The 16823-nt window shown below is 42.3% G+C and overlaps 1 protein-coding gene across 19 annotated transcripts; it reads left to right on the top strand.

The window, feature by feature from the left end:
* Positions 1–2694: 2694 nt before the first annotated feature.
* LOC306769541 (uncharacterized protein) lies at positions 2695–16478 on the top strand. Of its 19 annotated transcripts, none has more exons than XR_013771698.1 (12): positions 2695–3155; positions 4607–4656; positions 6865–7066; positions 8333–8388; positions 8647–8976; positions 9065–9154; positions 9371–9496; positions 12705–13130; positions 13553–13617; positions 14561–14616; positions 14718–15080; positions 15281–16478. XR_013771698.1 is itself a non-coding variant. In XM_079258195.1 (12 exons), the coding sequence occupies exons 9-12, from the start codon at positions 13108–13110 to the stop codon at positions 15478–15480; spliced, it is 642 nt and encodes a 213-aa protein (XP_079114321.1). In that variant the 5' UTR covers positions 2699–3155; positions 4607–4656; positions 6865–7066; positions 8333–8388; positions 8647–8976; positions 9065–9154; positions 9371–9496; positions 12705–12863; positions 12984–13107; the 3' UTR covers positions 15481–16478. The 19 variants fall into 19 exon arrangements, 12 of the variants coding, with proteins under 12 accessions (XP_079114314.1, XP_079114313.1, XP_079114319.1 ...); XM_079258195.1 differs by lacking the exon at positions 13553–13617 and having other exon boundaries at positions 2699–3155; positions 12705–12863; positions 12984–13130; XR_013771694.1 differs by lacking the exon at positions 13553–13617 and having other exon boundaries at positions 12743–12863.
* The last annotated feature ends 345 nt before the right edge of the window (positions 16479–16823 follow it).

Below are 16823 nucleotides of genomic sequence, written 5' to 3'. Positions count from 1 at the left end.
GGTAAATAATAATGTTCTCTCTCACATGGCAGAACTGCAGCTCCATGAATTTATGGGAGGAACAACAACTCATGTCGGTACGGTGAGGAATTAATATTCCAACATAAAACAGGAAACTGAGCCTCAAAAGAACTTGATGGAAAATATAAAGGAAAAGATGGAAATGAGGAAGGTCTGGGCTGAAATGAAGTGGAGGGAAACTGAGCGATGAGAGTGTTTCTTATTCCAGTTCTGGATGTTTCTTCATACAGCAGCAGCTTTCTATCCTGTGTGTGATGATGAAACTGGATCAGACACACAGTCCTGATGCTGATATTAAAGATTAGAATAAAAACTTCTTGCTTTTATGTCTCCTGACGCTTCACTTTATCATGACATGACTCCACATGATGAACACACTGAAAAGTTTGAACACACTGAGGTGTGTTTTTACAGAAACCTTTGTCAATGTTACTTCCTATGTCAGCATGATGGTGTGCTGCCACCTGGTGGAGAAATCTGGAACAACAGAGATGTGTTTGTCCAGATGCTCCTCATAGAAATGTAACTGTTTTCTCCTGTTTATGTCTGTAAAGTTCTTCTTACACTCATTATTTTACTTTTATAAAGACCCTTTATATTTGTTTTTTATTCTAGTATTTTGCTTTATATTCTCTTCTGCTTCCTTTTTTTTTTTTTTTTATCCCCCTACAACATTATCGATATCCACTGGTTTATGTAGTTAGTGGGAGTGTTATGTAGATATAAAATTAAATATTTACTGGTAAAAAGATTGTTTTGTTTAAAAAAAAATATCAGCAATAGAAAAAAATAGATAAACTGTTTAATGTTTGATTTAAAAAAAAAGTTTATATTATGTACATATAATTTTACAGAAACATGAGGTGAGGCAGTGCATGAAACAATAATTAAAATGAAAACATGTGATACAGTGAGCTGGAACAACTGGGTCTGTTTGGAGGTCTGACAGCTTGATAAATACAGGATAAACCCTTGAACTATACATTACAGTTCTTCTCCATCGGTTTGGCTCGTTTCTTGAAACAGAAAAGACGTTCTCTAAACTCTCCGATCATTTAACAAAACAGTCTTACAGTTCAGCACAACACCACAGCTCACTAGCAGAAGCTCATATCTCTCCCAAAACACTTCACTCACGTGTCAAAACTAAATTCCCTTCTCATGTAAATAGTCAGTCCTCCCAAAACACATGGTCTCTTTGACATTGTGGAAGCACTGCAAGTCAACATGTCCAGATGTTTTGTCACTGTGGCAGAGGACCACAGAAATATCCCTCATGTCCACCTCTCAGTCTGAGCCCAGTCCTTCATAGACAATAGTTACTGTACTCATTGTTTTAGTCCAGCTAACAGAAGACAACTGTGTATAAAAGTGGAGAAAGTTGGCAGAGCTCCATCTGTAACCTGTGTTCACCTGACATCTGTACACACCTGAGTCTTCACTTCTGAGTCTGGACACATGAAGTCTGATTCTTCTTTCTCTGAGGACGTTTTAGTTTAGTTTAGTTTCTTTGTCTTAATTCATATAAAATGTTATCTATATTGTAAGGACATTTAATAACAAAGTTTATGAGAAAACACTGAAACGGAGTCTGACAATGAAACCATGTTACCTCTGTAAATATCCATGTCTGAATAGTAGCAGGAATATATTTATTGACAACAGCAGCCAGTTTATAATGAAACAGAAAGAGACACATCGTTCTCACCAGCCGCAAAGGCTCATGGGAGATGATGTTTCAGCAGAAAGAATCACGAAGATATTGTTCACATTTAGCAGTAAAATTCAAGTGCTAATACTATTACTTCTGTTTTTTTTATTCAGTTTATTTAAATTTTAATCGAAAATTCAATTTTACTTGTTGACACCGTGATCATTAACGACACTTAAAAAACTAGTTTCATACTGTAATTCAGGAAATTGCTTTTACACAGAAGCATCGATTAAGTATCGTTTCACATTTCGGACCGTGACCTTAGTTCACAGTAACATCGTCTGCCAGTCTGTGTTCTCATCACAACAAGAAAAGGGGAAATATACACTGACGAGTAAAGAACAATTCGTTGCAACATGTAGTTGAAACCTCAATCTTGCAGAGCAGACACATGTACAGAAGTATAAACAGTTCACCAAATCAAGCTGCGATCCTGGAAACAGCGTCTCGAATGAAAACATAACAACCACGTTGGAAGTGATTTTCTCTCCAGGTGAGAAGGAACCGGGTCATTTTCAGGCTATTGGTAAAACTTAGGATGGAGGAAAGAGATTGTAAACTTTATCTTGTATTTAACGTGGTCACGACGTGTCAGGTTACCTCTGTAAATATCCATGTCTGAATAGTAGCAGGAATATATTTATTGACAACAGCAGCCAGTTTATAATGAAACAAAGAGACACATCTTTCTCAGCAGCCGCAAAGGCTCATGGGAGATAAGGTTTCAGCAGAAAGAATCACTAAGATATTGTTTGCATTTTGCAGTAAATTTCAAGTGGTAATACAATTACTTCTGTTTTTCTCTTAGGTTTATTAAGGTTTGATAGAAAATTCTATTTTACTTGTTGACACCGTGATCATAAAAGGCGTTTCCAAATATCAGTTTCCTGCAGCACGTGACACAGACACATAACAGACTCGAGTGTGCTCGAAGTTTCTCTAAGTGGGATGCGTCCAAATCACATGCGAATTTTTGAACGCCTCGCGCTATGAATAATATGACGCAAATATTTCTATGCTGGAAAATTGTTCCTACGAGATTTCACTAGACCCTTTACACTGTATGCATACTCATGCAAATGACAACGGAGGTTAAGTTGCCGCCGTTTGTTTCGCTCCTCCCGAGACTCGGGACAAGTTCTAGATAAATATGAAGCCAAGTAGTTCGGTCCTGGAAACAGCGTTTAGAATGAAAACATGATCTTATAATATCTGCAGGTGGGAACGGACCGGGTCAGCTTTGTGCTATGTAAGACCTAATGTAGCAGTGGGGGTACTGGGATCCTGGACTGGGAGCTGCAGACCCATTAGAAGACAGAAACTGGAGGAAGGACTAGTTAGCAGCAGGTCTGACTGCAGGACTCCTCTTTTTAAAACCCCGTGTTTCCTCTCTCCTGACTTTTGATCCTCTCTACCTCTGGTAAGATACTTTTGGAGTTTGATTGTTTTATAAGTTTCAGTATTTTAATTGTTCAGGTTCTGTCGGGGTGTAAGACCCCGAGGTATTTGTGTTTTTATTATTGTAATTCTGGGTCTGTCAGGTTTGTTTCATCATGTTTTATGTGTTTGGCTTTTTAGTTACAACAATGGCCGCCGTTTTGTCTTAGTTATGATACATTTTTAGTTTATTGATCTTATTTCATTTTAGAGTTTTAACATCTTGTCATCTTGTTTCTAGTGCTGGGGCTGGTGTGGTCTTCCATCCACCGGCCTGGTTTGGACGCTGGGAGTTCACTTTAGAGGGTGATGTGTTGTATATAGTTATTGGTGTGGTGTTTTTTCATTTGAGTTGTTTATGTAGACCTCTTTGTTTAGGAACTAGTGTACTCCCAGCTCCCCTTGTAGTGAGTGGTTAGCCTCACAGTTAAGTAGTCACCTCCTAACTCTGCCCTCTGGGTTTAACAACACTTAGAAAGAAAAACATGAAAGTTTCTTGTTGTGGAAGCTTTAACAAAATGTTCCACACAATGTGATCTAGATTGTGTTATTTGTGTGCTTGTCCGTGTCAGGTGTAGCCTTTCTCTTTGTATCCTTTGCAGTTTATGTGCTCTGTGGCTTGTTGCTGATTTTCCTGCTGTGGTACAATCAGGATAAAACTTAGTCTGTTTTCTTCTTCTGTCAGTCTGAAGTGATGAAACTTCATATTTATTATAATGCACTTTCAGAAAATACAAAGTTGACCCAAATTTCACGACATTCAACACAACACAACCAATAGAAATAGCATGAGGGCATGTAAATTCTAATTATTCATTTCACTTTGAAAACACATTATTAAAAATGATAACGAAGATTAACCAAAATCAGATCAAATAGTAAAAGTAGTGGATGATATTGTGAATATCAGACCTACTTGTAATAAATAAACTTGTAAATAACAGCAGGAATAAATGCTCTTTACTTCCAGCTGCTAAGTTTACCTGTTTCAGCTGCAGTTTGTCTCTGGCGCCTCCTGCTGGTAGAAACACATTCCTGAAGAACAAATCAAACTTTTCCATAGAAACACAAAGTGCAGGTTTCCATGGTGACAGCTTCCATGTCAGTGGTTGTAGTTCAGGAAGGAATCTTTCTGAACAAAGATGATTATTAAAATAACAAGAGCTAAAAAGCATATACATGTTTTCCAGGCTTCCTGCAAGGTGCAGCAGTGTCTCTCAGATGTCTCTTAACACGGACAAACCTTTACTGCTTAGAGCAGCTGAGCAGAATTATAATATAGACCAGGGTTGTCCAAAGTCGGTCAGTTTGTGTTTAGTTGTTTTCAGGGAAACATTAATAATTGAAACAAGGTTTGATAAATAAGGAGACCCAACACCATGAAGACATTTGAAAACAACTAAAAGAACCTCATTCATCTGTTTCTTCTGACAGGAAGATGATCTGCATCATGCTGCTCCTCATCCTCATCTCATGTGACTGTGGTGAGTTTGTTTTATTTTAATAAGTTGTGAAACTATCACAGTGTTCATGATGTGTATTGTTATTGACTGTTACTATATTCACACTTTACTATGTTTAAATCTTGTTTTCATGCTCCTTTTTGGAACAACTGGGTCTGTTTGGAGGTCTGACAGCTTGATAAATACAGGATAAACCCTTGAACTATACATTACAGTTCTTCTCCATCGGTTTGGCTCGTTTCTTGAAACAGAAAAGACGTTCTCTAAACTCTCAGATCATTTAACAAAACAGTCTTACAGTTCAGCACAACACCACAGCTCACTAGCAGAAGCTCATATCTCTCCCAAAACACTTCACTCACGTGTCAAAACTAAATTCCCTTCTCATGTAAATAGTCAGTCCTCCCAAAACACATGGTCTCTTTGACATTGTGGAAGCACTGCAAGTCGACATGTCCAGATGTTTTGTCACTGTGGCAGAGGACCACAGAAATATCCCTCATGTCCACCTCTCAGTCTGAGCCCAGTCCTTCATAGACAATAGTTACTGTACTCATTGTTTTAGTCCAGCTAACAGAAGACAACTGTGTATAAAAGTGGAGAAAGTTGGCAGAGCTCCATCTGTAACCTGTGTTCACCTGACATCTGTACACACCTGAGTCTTCACTTCTGAGTCTGGACACATGAAGTCTGATTCTTCTTTCTCTGAGGACGGTTTTATCACCCTGGACTCGTCCTGCAAACTGTTTATCTGGATACAATGAAAGAATGTGAGAAAAAAGGATTTCTGCTCTTTAGTTTCTTTGTCTTAATTCATATAAAATGTTATCTATATTGTAAGGACATTTAATAACAAAGTTTATGAGAAAACACTGAAACGGAGTCTGACAATGAAACCATGTTACCTCTGTAAATATCCATGTCTGAATAGTAGCAGGAATATATTTATTGACAGCAGCAGCCAGTTTATAATGAAACAGAAAGAGACACATCTTTCTCACCAGCCGCAAAGACTCATGGGAGATGATGTTTCAGCAGAAAGAATCACGAAGATATTGTTCACATTTAGCAGTAAAATTCAAGTGCTAATACTATTACTTCTGTTTTTTTTATTCAGTTTATTTAAATTTTAATCGAAAATTCAATTTTACTTGTTGACACCGTGATCATTAACGACACTTAAAAAACTAGTTTCATACTGTAATTCAGGAAATTGCTTTTACACAGAAGCATCGATTAAGTATCGTTTCACATTTCGGACCGTGACCTTAGTTCACAGTAACATCGTCTGCCAGTCTGTGTTCTCATCACAACAAGAAAAGGGGAAATATACACTGACGAGTAAAGAACAATTCGTTGCAACATGTAGTTGAAACCTCAATCTTGCAGAGCAGACACATGTACAGAAGTATAAACAGTTCACCAAATCAAGCTGCGATCCTGGAAACAGCGTCTCGAATGAAAACATAACAACCACGTTGGAAGTGATTTTCTCTCCAGGTGAGAAGGAACCGGGTCATTTTCAGGCTATTGGTAAAACTTAGGATGGAGGAAAGAGATTGTAAACTTTATCTTGTATTTAACGTGATCACGACGTGTCAGGTTACCTCTGTAAATATCCATGTCTGAATAGTAGCAGGAATATATTTATTGACAACAGCAGCCAGTTTATAATGAAACAAAGAGACACATCTTTCTCAGCAGCCGCAAAGGCTCATGGGAGATAAGGTTTCAGCAGAAAGAATCACTAAGATATTGTTTGCATTTTGCAGTAAATTTCAAGTGGTAATACAATTACTTCTGTTTTTCTCTTAGGTTTATTAAGGTTTGATAGAAAATTCTATTTTACTTGTTGACACCGTGATCATAAAAGGCGTTTCCAAATATCAGTTTCCTGCAGCACGTGACACAGACACATAACAGACTCGAGTGTGCTCGAAGTTTCTCTAAGTGGGATGTGTCCAAATCACATGCTAATTTTAAACGCCTCGCGCTATGAATAATATGACGCAAATATTTCTATGCTGGAAAATATTTCCTACGAGATTTCACTAGACCCTTTCCACTGTATGTGCACACTCATGCAAATGACAACGGAGGTTAAGTTGCCGCCGTTTGTTTCGCTCCTCCCGAGACTCGGGACAAGTTCTAGATAAATATGAAGCTAAGTAGAGCTTCGGTCCTGGAAACAGCGTTTAGAATGAAAACATGATCTTATAATATCTGCAGGTGGGAACGGACCGGGTCAGCTTTGTGCTATGTAAGACCTAATGTAGCAGTGGGGGTACTGGGATCCTGGACTGGGAGCTGCAGACCCATTAGAAGACAGAAACTGGAGGAAGGACTAGTTAGCAGCAGGTCTGACTGCAGGACTCCTCTTTTTAAAACCCCGTGTTTCCTCTCTCCTGACTTTTGATCCTCTCTACCTCTGGTAAGATACTTTTGGAGTTTGATTGTTTTATAAGTTTCAGTATTTTAATTGTTCAGGTTCTGTCGGGGTGTAAGACCCCGAGGTATTTGTGTTTTTATTATTGTAATTCTGGGTCTGTCAGGTTTGTTTCATCATGTTTTATGTGTTTGGCTTTTTAGTTACAACAATGGCCGCCGTTTTGTCTTAGTTATGATACATTTTTAGTTTATTGATCTTATTTCATTTTAGAGTTTTAACATCTTGTCATCTTGTTTCTAGTGCTGGGGCTGGTGTGGTCTTCCATCCACCGGCCTGGTTTGGACGCTGGGAGTTCACTTTAGAGGGTGATGTGTTGTATATAGTTATTGGTGTGGTGTTTTTTCATTTGAGTTGTTTATGTAGACCTCTTTGTTTAGGAACTAGTGTACTCCCAGCTCCCCTTGTAGTGAGTGGTTAGCCTCACAGTTAAGTAGTCACCTCCTAACTCTGCCCTCTGGGTTTAACAACACTTAGAAAGAAAAACATGAAAGTTTCTTGTTGTGGAAGCTTTAACAAAATGTTCCACACAATGTGATCTAGATTGTGTTATTTGTGTGCTTGTCCGTGTCAGGTGTAGCCTTTCTCTTTGTATCCTTTGCAGTTTATGTGCTCTGTGGCTTGTTGCTGATTTTCCTGCTGTGGTACAATCAGGATAAAACTTAGTCTGTTTTCTTCTTCTGTCAGTCTGAAGTGATGAAACTTCATATTTATTATAATGCACTTTCAGAAAATACAAAGTTGACCCAAATTTCACGACATTCAACACAACACAACCAATAGAAATAGCATGAGGGCATGTAAATTCTAATTATTCATTTCACTTTGAAAACACATTATTAAAAATGATAACGAAGATTAACCAAAATCAGATCAAATAGTAAAATTAGTGGATGATATTGTGAATATCAGACCTACTTGTAATAAATAAACTTGTAAATAACAGCAGGAATAAATGCTCTTTACTTCCAGCTGCTAAGTTTACCTGTTTCAGCTGCAGTTTGTCTCTGGCGCCTCCTGCTGGTAGAAACACATTTCTGAAGAACAAATCAAACTTTTCCATAGAAACACAAAGTGCAGGTTTCCATGGTGACAGCTTCCATGTCAGTGGTTGTAGTTCATATAGTTGAGTCAGAAAGTTCTTTGGTCAGTGATGTGTAATAAACAGGATGATGAACAGGATCAGATGCTGGAATGACTGAACTTTGACCTCATGTGTTCATGACTCTTCACCTCTGTCTCCTCTCACAGGAAGAAGATGATCTGCAGGATGCTGCCGCTCCTCATCCTCATCTCATGTGTCTGTGGTCAGTTTCAGATTTTATTACTAAAATACCTCATAAAATATAAACGATTTTATAATCTTCAGTTAGTGCTTAAACTACTAATATTATTAGTATCTTGTTTTAACTCAGAGCAGACTGTCAGTGAAGGTAACACCAGTTTAACCTGAGGTTGATCTGACAGAAACGTCTATAGACACAGTTAAAAGAATAGTATGTTCCAGTTCTCGGTGTTTGAGAGAAAAAAGTTGTTCTCTTGATTTCAATGACTGTCCTCTGCAGGAAAGTCATCTGAGAAAACAACTCCGACAGTCTATCAGTCAGAGGAAGACGACAACATCACCATCAGATGGGAGGACCAGAACCAATCAGACATGTCTCTCACCAACATGATCTGTTTTCTTCAATCAAAACCTTTCAGAGTTTTGTATGAAATGATAAATGGTGTTGAGTTTCCAGAGTCTCAGCATCAGCAGTTTGCAGGAAGAGTTCAGTGTGACAGAGACGCTCTGAGAGAAGGACGAGTCAGACTTCATCTGTCCAGACTCACAGCTGGAGACTCTGGAAGTTACTGGTGTGAACTGGCTGCTTATGATACGACTCGAAGGACATGTAAGTTGGCAGATTTTTACCAGTTAAAACCAGCGGTGATGTGTGTGTTGCTGTTGTGTCATATAACTAATGTAAATATCTTCCACAGTTCATTTTGTCCTGAATGTGACCAGAACCTCTCATGAGGACAGTTTCATGTTCCTCAGTACAACACAGTCTAAACCGACACCTGCGCATGGTAGGTAACCATGTTGCCATGGTAACTTCACATTATGGCTTGGCTGTCACCTGATTTACATAGAAAATACTGATTTTAGAGTAACATGTTTATTTGGAAGTTGTTAAATAGAAATATTTAGAAAGACAAAAAGATAAATAAACTGAATAATTATGTGTGTAAATGTCAGTCTTGCTGTGAACATTTGATGCAGCTGAGATTTTTGTTTTCATACAGGATCATACCATCCAGCAGGTGGAGTAGTAATTACTTTTGGACTTGTATTGGCAGCTGTTTTAGTTGCAGGGGGACGTTTTGTATTTCGTGCAGTGAGACGTTTTTGTCACTGGAGAAAACAGAATGGTAAGCTCCATCCATCCATCCATCCATCTTCTGCCGCTTATCTGGGGTCGGGTCGCGGGGGCAGCAGCCTAAGCAGGGAAGCCCAGACTTCCCTCTCCCCAGCCACAATATCCAACTCTGCGGGGGGGATCCCGAGGCGTTCCCAGGCCAGCCGAGAGATATAATTCCTTCAGCGTGTCCTGGGTCTTCCCCTCCCAGAGGGACGTGCCTGGAACACCTCACCAGGGAGGTCCAGGAGGCATCCTGACCAGATGCCCGAGCCACCTCAACTGGTTCCTCTCGATGCGAAGGAGCAGCGGCTCTACTCTGAGCCCCTCCCGGATGACCGAGCTCCTCACCCTATCTCTAAGGGAGAGCCCGGCCACCCTGCGGAGGAAACTCATTTCAGCCGCCTGTATACGAGATCTCGTTCTTTCGGTCACGACCCACAGCTCATGACCATAGGTGAGGGTAGGAACGTAGATCGACTGATAAATCGAGAGCTTCGCCTTCTGGCTCAGCTCCTTCTTCACCACGACAGACCGGCGCAGAGCCCGCATTACTGCAGACGCCGCACCGATCCGTCTGTCGATCTCGCGCTCCATCCTTCCCTCACTCGTGAACAAGACCCCGAGATATTTAAACTCCTCCACTTGAGGCAGGACCTCACTCCCAACCCGGAGAGGGCAATCCACCCTATTCCGGCTGAGGACCATGGTCTCAGATTTTGAGGTGCTGATTCGCATCCCAGCCGCTTCACACTCGGCCGCGAATCGCTCAAGCGAGAGCTGGAGATCACGACCAGACGAAGCCAACAGGACCACGTCATCCGCAAAAAGCAGGGACCCAATCCTGAGGCCACCAAGTCGGATCCCCTCAACCCCTCGGCTGCGCCTAGAAATTCTGTCCATATAAGTTATGAACAGAATCGGTGATAAAGGGCAGCCTTGGCGGAGTCCAACCCTCACCGGAAACGAATCCGACTTACTACCGGCAATGCGGACCAAGCTCTGACACCTGTCGTACAGGGACCGGACAGCTCGTACAAGGGGGTCCGGTACCCCATACTCCCGGAGTACCCCCCACAGGAGCCCCCGGGGGACACGGTCGAATGCCTTCTCCAGGTCCACAAAGCACATGTAGACTGGTTGGGCAAACTCCCATGCCCCCTCCAGGACCCCAGAGAGGGTATAGAGCTGGTCCACTGTTCCGCGACCAGGACGAAAACCACACTGCTCCTCCTCAATCCGGGATTCGACTATCCGGCGGACCCTCCTCTCCAGGACCCCTGAATAGACCTTACCAGGGAGGCTGAGGAGTGTGATTCCCCTGTAATTGGAACACACCCTCCGGTCCCCCTTCTTAAAAAGGGGGACCACCACCCCAGTCTGCCAATCCAGCGGTACTGCCCCCGATGTCCACGCGATGCTGCAGAGGCATGTCAGCCAGGACAGCCCCACAGCATCCAGAGCCTTAAGGAACTCCGGGCGGATCTCATCCACCCCCGGGGCCTTGCCGCCAAGGAGCTTTTTGACCACCTCAGCGACTTCAGCCCCAGAGATAGGAGAGTCCACCCCTGAGTCCATCAGCTCTGCTCCCTCATGGGAAGCCGTGTTGGTAGGATTTAGGAGGTCTTCGAAGTATTCCCTCCACCGACCCACAACGTCCCGAGTTGAGGTCAGCAGCTCCCCATCTCCACTGTACACAGTATTGACGGAGCACTGCTTCCCCCCCCTGAGCCGCCGGATGGTGGACCAGAATCTCCTCGAAGCCGTCCGGAAGTCTTTCTCCATGGCCTCGCCGAACTCCTCCCATGCCCGAGTTTTTGCCTCAGCAACGGCCGAAGCCGCATGCCGCTTAGCCCGTCGGTACCCATCAGCTGCCTCCAGAGTCCCACAGGCCAAGAAGGCCCGATAGGACTCCTTCTTCAGCTTGACAGCATCCCTCACTGCTGGTGTCCACCAACGAGTCCTGGGATTACCGCCACGACAGGCACCAACGACCTTGCAGCCACAGCTCCGGCCGGCCGCCTCAGCAATAGAGGCACGGAACACAGCCCATTCGGACTCAATGTCCCCCGCCTCACCCGGGACATGTTCGAAGCTCTGCTGAAGGTGGGAGTTGAAGCTCGCTCTGACAGGGGACTCAGCCAGACGTTCCCAGCAGACCCTCACAACACGTTTGGGCCTGCCAGCTCTGACCGGCTTCCTCCCCCACCATCTGAGCCAACTCACCACCAGGTGGTGATCAGTTGACAGCTCCGCCCCCCTCTTCACCCGAGTGTCCAAGGCATGTGGCCACAGGTCCGACGATACGACTACAAAGTCGATCATTGAACTGCGGCCCAGGGAATCCTGATGCCAGGTGTACATATGGACACTCTTATGCTGGAACATGGTGTTCGTTATAGACAATCCATGACGAGCACAGAAGTCCAATAACAAAACACCATTTGGGTTCAGAGGGGGGGGACCATGCCTCCCAATCACTCCCCTCCAGGTCTCACTGTCATTGCCCACGTGAGCATTGAAGTCCCCCAGCAGAACAATGGAGTCCCCAGGAGGAGCACCCTCCAGCACTCCCTCCAAGGACCCCAGAAAGGGTGGGTACTCTGAACTGCTGTTCGGCGCATAAGCACAGACAACAGTCAGGACCCGTCCCCCCACCCGGAGGCGGAGGGAAACTACCCTTTCATCCACCGGGGTAAACCCCAATGTGCAGGCACCAAGCTGGGGGCTGATGAGAATGCCCAAACCTGCTCGGCGCCTCCCACCATGAGCAACTCCAGAGTGGAAGAAGGTCCAGCCCCTCTCGAGGGTACTGGTTCCAGAGCCCAAACCATGCGTCGAGGTGAGTCCAACTATATCTAGTCGGAACCGCTCAACCTCGCGCACAAGCTCAGGCTCCTTCCCCACCAGAGAGGTGACGTTCCACGTCCCTAGAGCCAGCTTCTGCAGCCGGGGATCGGACCGCCAGGGTCCCCGCCCCTTGCTGCCGCCCAGCTCACATTGCACCCGACCCCTACGGCTCCTCCCGCAGATGGTGAGCCCATGGGAGGTGGGGCCCATGTAACCCTTTCGGGCTGAGCCCGACCGGGCCCCATGGGCGAAGGCCCGGCCACCAGACGCTCGCTCTCGTACCCCGCCTCCAGGCCTGGCTCCAGAGGGGGGTCCCGGTAACCCGCGTCCGGGCAAGGGAACATTTATGCCCAGGTTTGTCATTGTCATAGGGGTCTATGAGCCGTGCTTGGTCTGGTCCCTCCCCTAGACACCTGTTTGCCATGGGTGACCCTACCAGGGGCATAAAGCCCCCGACAACATAGCTGCTAGGATCTTCGGGACGCACAAACCCCTCCACCACGATAAGGTGACGGCTCAGGGAGAGAATGGTAAGCTCATGTTGTTTTTATTTCTTTATTTTCTTAATGAACAGACACTATTGGTGCTTCATTGTTTATTTGTGCCACTGTTCTGTTTGCGCTGACTCTTGTGTCATGTAAATCCTACAGAGAGACCTTGCCCTGAATAAGCTCCAGATAAACTCCACCAACACAAATCAGCTGAATAATGTGGACTCAACTGAACAAGATGAACTCAAAACTTCTGAGATTTATCAGCATGAAACACTGAGTGATGATGGGATTCAGTCTTAAACAGTAAAACACAACTTATTTATGTGTCTGTCATTAAATGTGTGTTCAGATCAAACTCTTATGTAGTTTATGTGAACATGTTGCAGCAAATTAATGACAACGTGATTGATCAGAGTAAAGTTGTGTTTTTATATTGAATCTAATCAGAAAATGTTGCTTTAATACAGTAAGTTATAGCATTATAGTCTGAAAAAAGAGCAGAATGAACCCGTTTTTGTTGTTCAACTCAATTTTATTATGAACGAAATCAGAATGTTTAACATGAAAACATTGTTGTAAACAAGCTTCTTATTTCCATCCAGTTAATCAAGAATTTTCTTTCATATCAGCACTTTGGCCGCCGTTTTGTCTTAGTTATGATACATTTTTAGTTTATTGATCTTATTTCATTTTAGAGTTTTAACATCTTGTCATCTTGTTTCTAGTGCTGGGGCTGGTGTGGTCTTCCATCCACCGGCCTGGTTTGGACGCTGGGAGTTCACTTTAGAGGGTGATGTGTTGTATATAGTTATTGGTGTGGTGTTTTTTCATTTGAGTTGTTTATGTAGACCTCTTTGTTTAGGAACTAGTGTACTCCCAGCTCCCCTTGTAGTGAGTGGTTAGCCTCACAGTTAAGTAGTCACCTCCTAACTCTGCCCTCTGGGTTTAACAACACTTAGAAAGAAAAACATGAAAGTTTCTTGTTGTGGAAGCTTTAACAAAATGTTCCACACAATGTGATCTAGATTGTGTTATTTGTGTGCTTGTCCGTGTCAGGTGTAGCCTTTCTCTTTGTATCCTTTGCAGTTTATGTGCTCTGTGGCTTGTTGCTGATTTTCCTGCTGTGGTACAATCAGGATAAAACTTAGTCTGTTTTCTTCTTCTGTCAGTCTGAAGTGATGAAACTTCATATTTATTATAATGCACTTTCAGAAAATACAAAGTTGACCCAAATTTCACGACATTCAACACAACACAACCAATAGAAATAGCATGAGGGCATGTAAATTCTAATTATTCATTTCACTTTGAAAACACATTATTAAAAATGATAACGAAGATTAACCAAAATCAGATCAAATAGTAAAAGTAGTGGATGATATTGTGAATATCAGACCTACTTGTAATAAATAAACTTGTAAATAACAGCAGGAATAAATGCTCTTTACTTCCAGCTGCTAAGTTTACCTGTTTCAGCTGCAGTTTGTCTCTGGCGCCTCCTGCTGGTAGAAACACATTCCTGAAGAACAAATCAAACGTTTCCACAGAAACACAAAGTGCAGGTTTCCATGGTGACAGCTTCCATGTCAGTGGTTGTAGTTCATATAGTTGAGTCAGAAAGTTCTTTGGTCAGTGATGTGTAATAAACAGGATGATGAACAGGATCAGATGCTGGAATGACTGAACTTTGACCTCATGTGTTCATGACTCTTCACCTCTGTCTCCTCTCACAGGAAGAAGATGATCTGCAGGATGCTGCCGCTCCTCATCCTCATCTCATGTGTCTGTGGTGAGTTTTCATCTTCAGAAACGTCTCTAGATGTAGTTAAAGACTCCCATGTTCCAGTTGTCAGTGTGTCTGCTCCTCTCTTTCCCTCTCTGTCTCCTCAGCAGCAACATTTGTAGTGAATGTGACACAGAGCTCCTATCAGGCAGAGGAGAAGCACAACATCACACTGGAGTGGACGTTCACAACCAAACCTGACAGCTCCCCCGACTCTCTCTTCATCTACTGTGAACTTCAAGCTGCTGAAAAGCTCAAAGTCCTGTTTCATGTTTTTAAAGGTGTTGAAGCCTCATTGTATACAGATAAACAGTTTGCAGGACGAGTCCAGAGTGATAAAGACGTCCTCAAAGAAGGACGAATCAGACTTCATGTGTCCAGACTCAGAACTAATGACTCAGGTGTGTACAGATGTCAGGTGAACACAGATTCTGGATGGGGCTCTGCCAGCTGTCAGCTCAGTGTTACTGGTAAGTTTACTGAGATTAAAATAGTTTCTTTTTTTTCCTTCTTCTTTATGAATATCTGTATTTTCCTACGTTAAACTGTGAAACCAGTTTAATGAAGTTTGACTGCTGAGAAGTGGATTATTTACTAGAATGTGTGGAATCTGTGAACACCATCAGTCCATGAGTCCATTTTCAACCTAGAAATATGATGTTATTTCCAGAAGCTGTAGAAGAGCTCCCACCTCAGAGACCAACCATCAGACCACAACCAGAGAGAGGAGGAAACATCTCACCATTCATTCTGATGGGATTTGGAGTTTCAGCACTTCCTCTACTGATCATTTCTATCACTGCTTTTGTTGTCATGAAGAGAAAAAGCAGAGAAAAACGAAATGTTGAAGTCCCACAGAGACAACCCTAAAACATCCCTTTCATCATCAGAGCTTCATTTACAGTTTTTCTCAGTCGATTTGATGTTTTTCTCACAACATTTATCATTCTCAGAACTATTAGTTCAAAATCCACAACAATCAGTCCTTAGAGGAGCATTTCTCATTGCACTGATCAACTTGCAGATACAATATAATTTAATACAATTCTCTGAGTTTTCATGACATCATCATCTGCTTTGGTCAAATCCCTCCAGATGACAGTTTTTCTGCATTGGTTTGGCTCATTTCTTGAAACAGAAACAATCTCAAAATAACACGACAAACCTCCAAACCACTTGGCAATTGTTCACATGATTGAATTTCCCATTAATTTCCTGAGACTGCAGATGTCTTAGTGTATGTCTCAGTACATCTTTGCAGATGCTTCAGTACAGGAAGCCTAAAGGCAGCACAGTTAGCCTACATTTAGCACAATTACCAAGTGAACAGATATTGTTGATGGAACCGCTTGTTGATTCTCAGTCTAACGCTTGTTCTCTCCACAACATGTCAGCATCATTTCATTGTACAAGTTATCACATGCACAAAAGTCTGTTCAGTTGTCTAAATTAGTCAAGAACATAATAGCATGAATACCATATATGAATCTCCTGGAACGTTTGATTTCCTTGTTTTATGTTTGTGTTTATATTCCAGCATATTAATCTGCTGTTTCCATTTTCTTTTCACTCTGCTGGATGGAAGTTACTTTATGTGTGTGAATAATAATAATGGTTACAGTTTCCTTGGAAAGAAGAACTGTAATGTATAGTTCAAGGGTTTATCCTGTATTTATCAAGCTGTCAGACCTCCAAACAGACCCAGTTGTTCCAGCTCACTGTATCACATGTTTTCATTTTAATTATTGTTTCATGCACTGCCTCACCTCATGTTTCTGTAAAATTATATGTACATCATGGAAATAAAATATATTTTTTTATTTTTATCAAACATTAAACAGTTTATCAGCAACAGAAAATATGTATTATTTAAAAAAAGAAAAGAATAAAACAATCTTTTTACCAATAAATATTTTGTTTTATATCGACATAACACTCCCACTAACTACATAAACCAGTGGATATTGATAATGTTGTAGGGGGATAAAAAAGGAAGCGGAAGAGAATATAAAGCAAAATACTGTAATAAAAAACAAATATAAAGAGTCTTTACAAAAGTAAAATAATGAGTGTAAGAAGAACTTTACAGACATAAACAGGAGAAAACAGTTACATTTCTATGAGGAGCATCTGGACAAACACATCTCTGTTGTTCCAGATTTGTCCACCAGGTGGCAGCACACCATCATGCTGACATTGGAAGTAACATTGAC

The sequence above is a fragment of the Telmatherina bonti genome (genome assembly GCF_933228915.1).
Source record: "Telmatherina bonti genome assembly, chromosome: 18".
NCBI classification, from domain to species: domain Eukaryota; kingdom Metazoa; phylum Chordata; class Actinopteri; order Atheriniformes; family Telmatherinidae; genus Telmatherina; species Telmatherina bonti.
This window is presented reverse-complemented; position numbering and strand designations above follow the sequence as displayed.

Bases quoted from the DNA above. Each gene is read 5' to 3' on its own strand.
- LOC306769541 (XM_079258193.1), top strand. From the start codon at position 8,340: ATGATCTGCAGGATGCTGCCGCTCCTCATCCTCATCTCATGTGTCTGT. The intron at 8,977-9,064 runs GTAAGTTGGCAG...TATCTTCCACAG, and splicing joins TGATACGACTCGAAGGACAT to TTCATTTTGTCCTGAATGTG. The intron at 9,155-9,370 runs GTAGGTAACCAT...GTTTTCATACAG, and splicing joins TAAACCGACACCTGCGCATG to GATCATACCATCCAGCAGGT.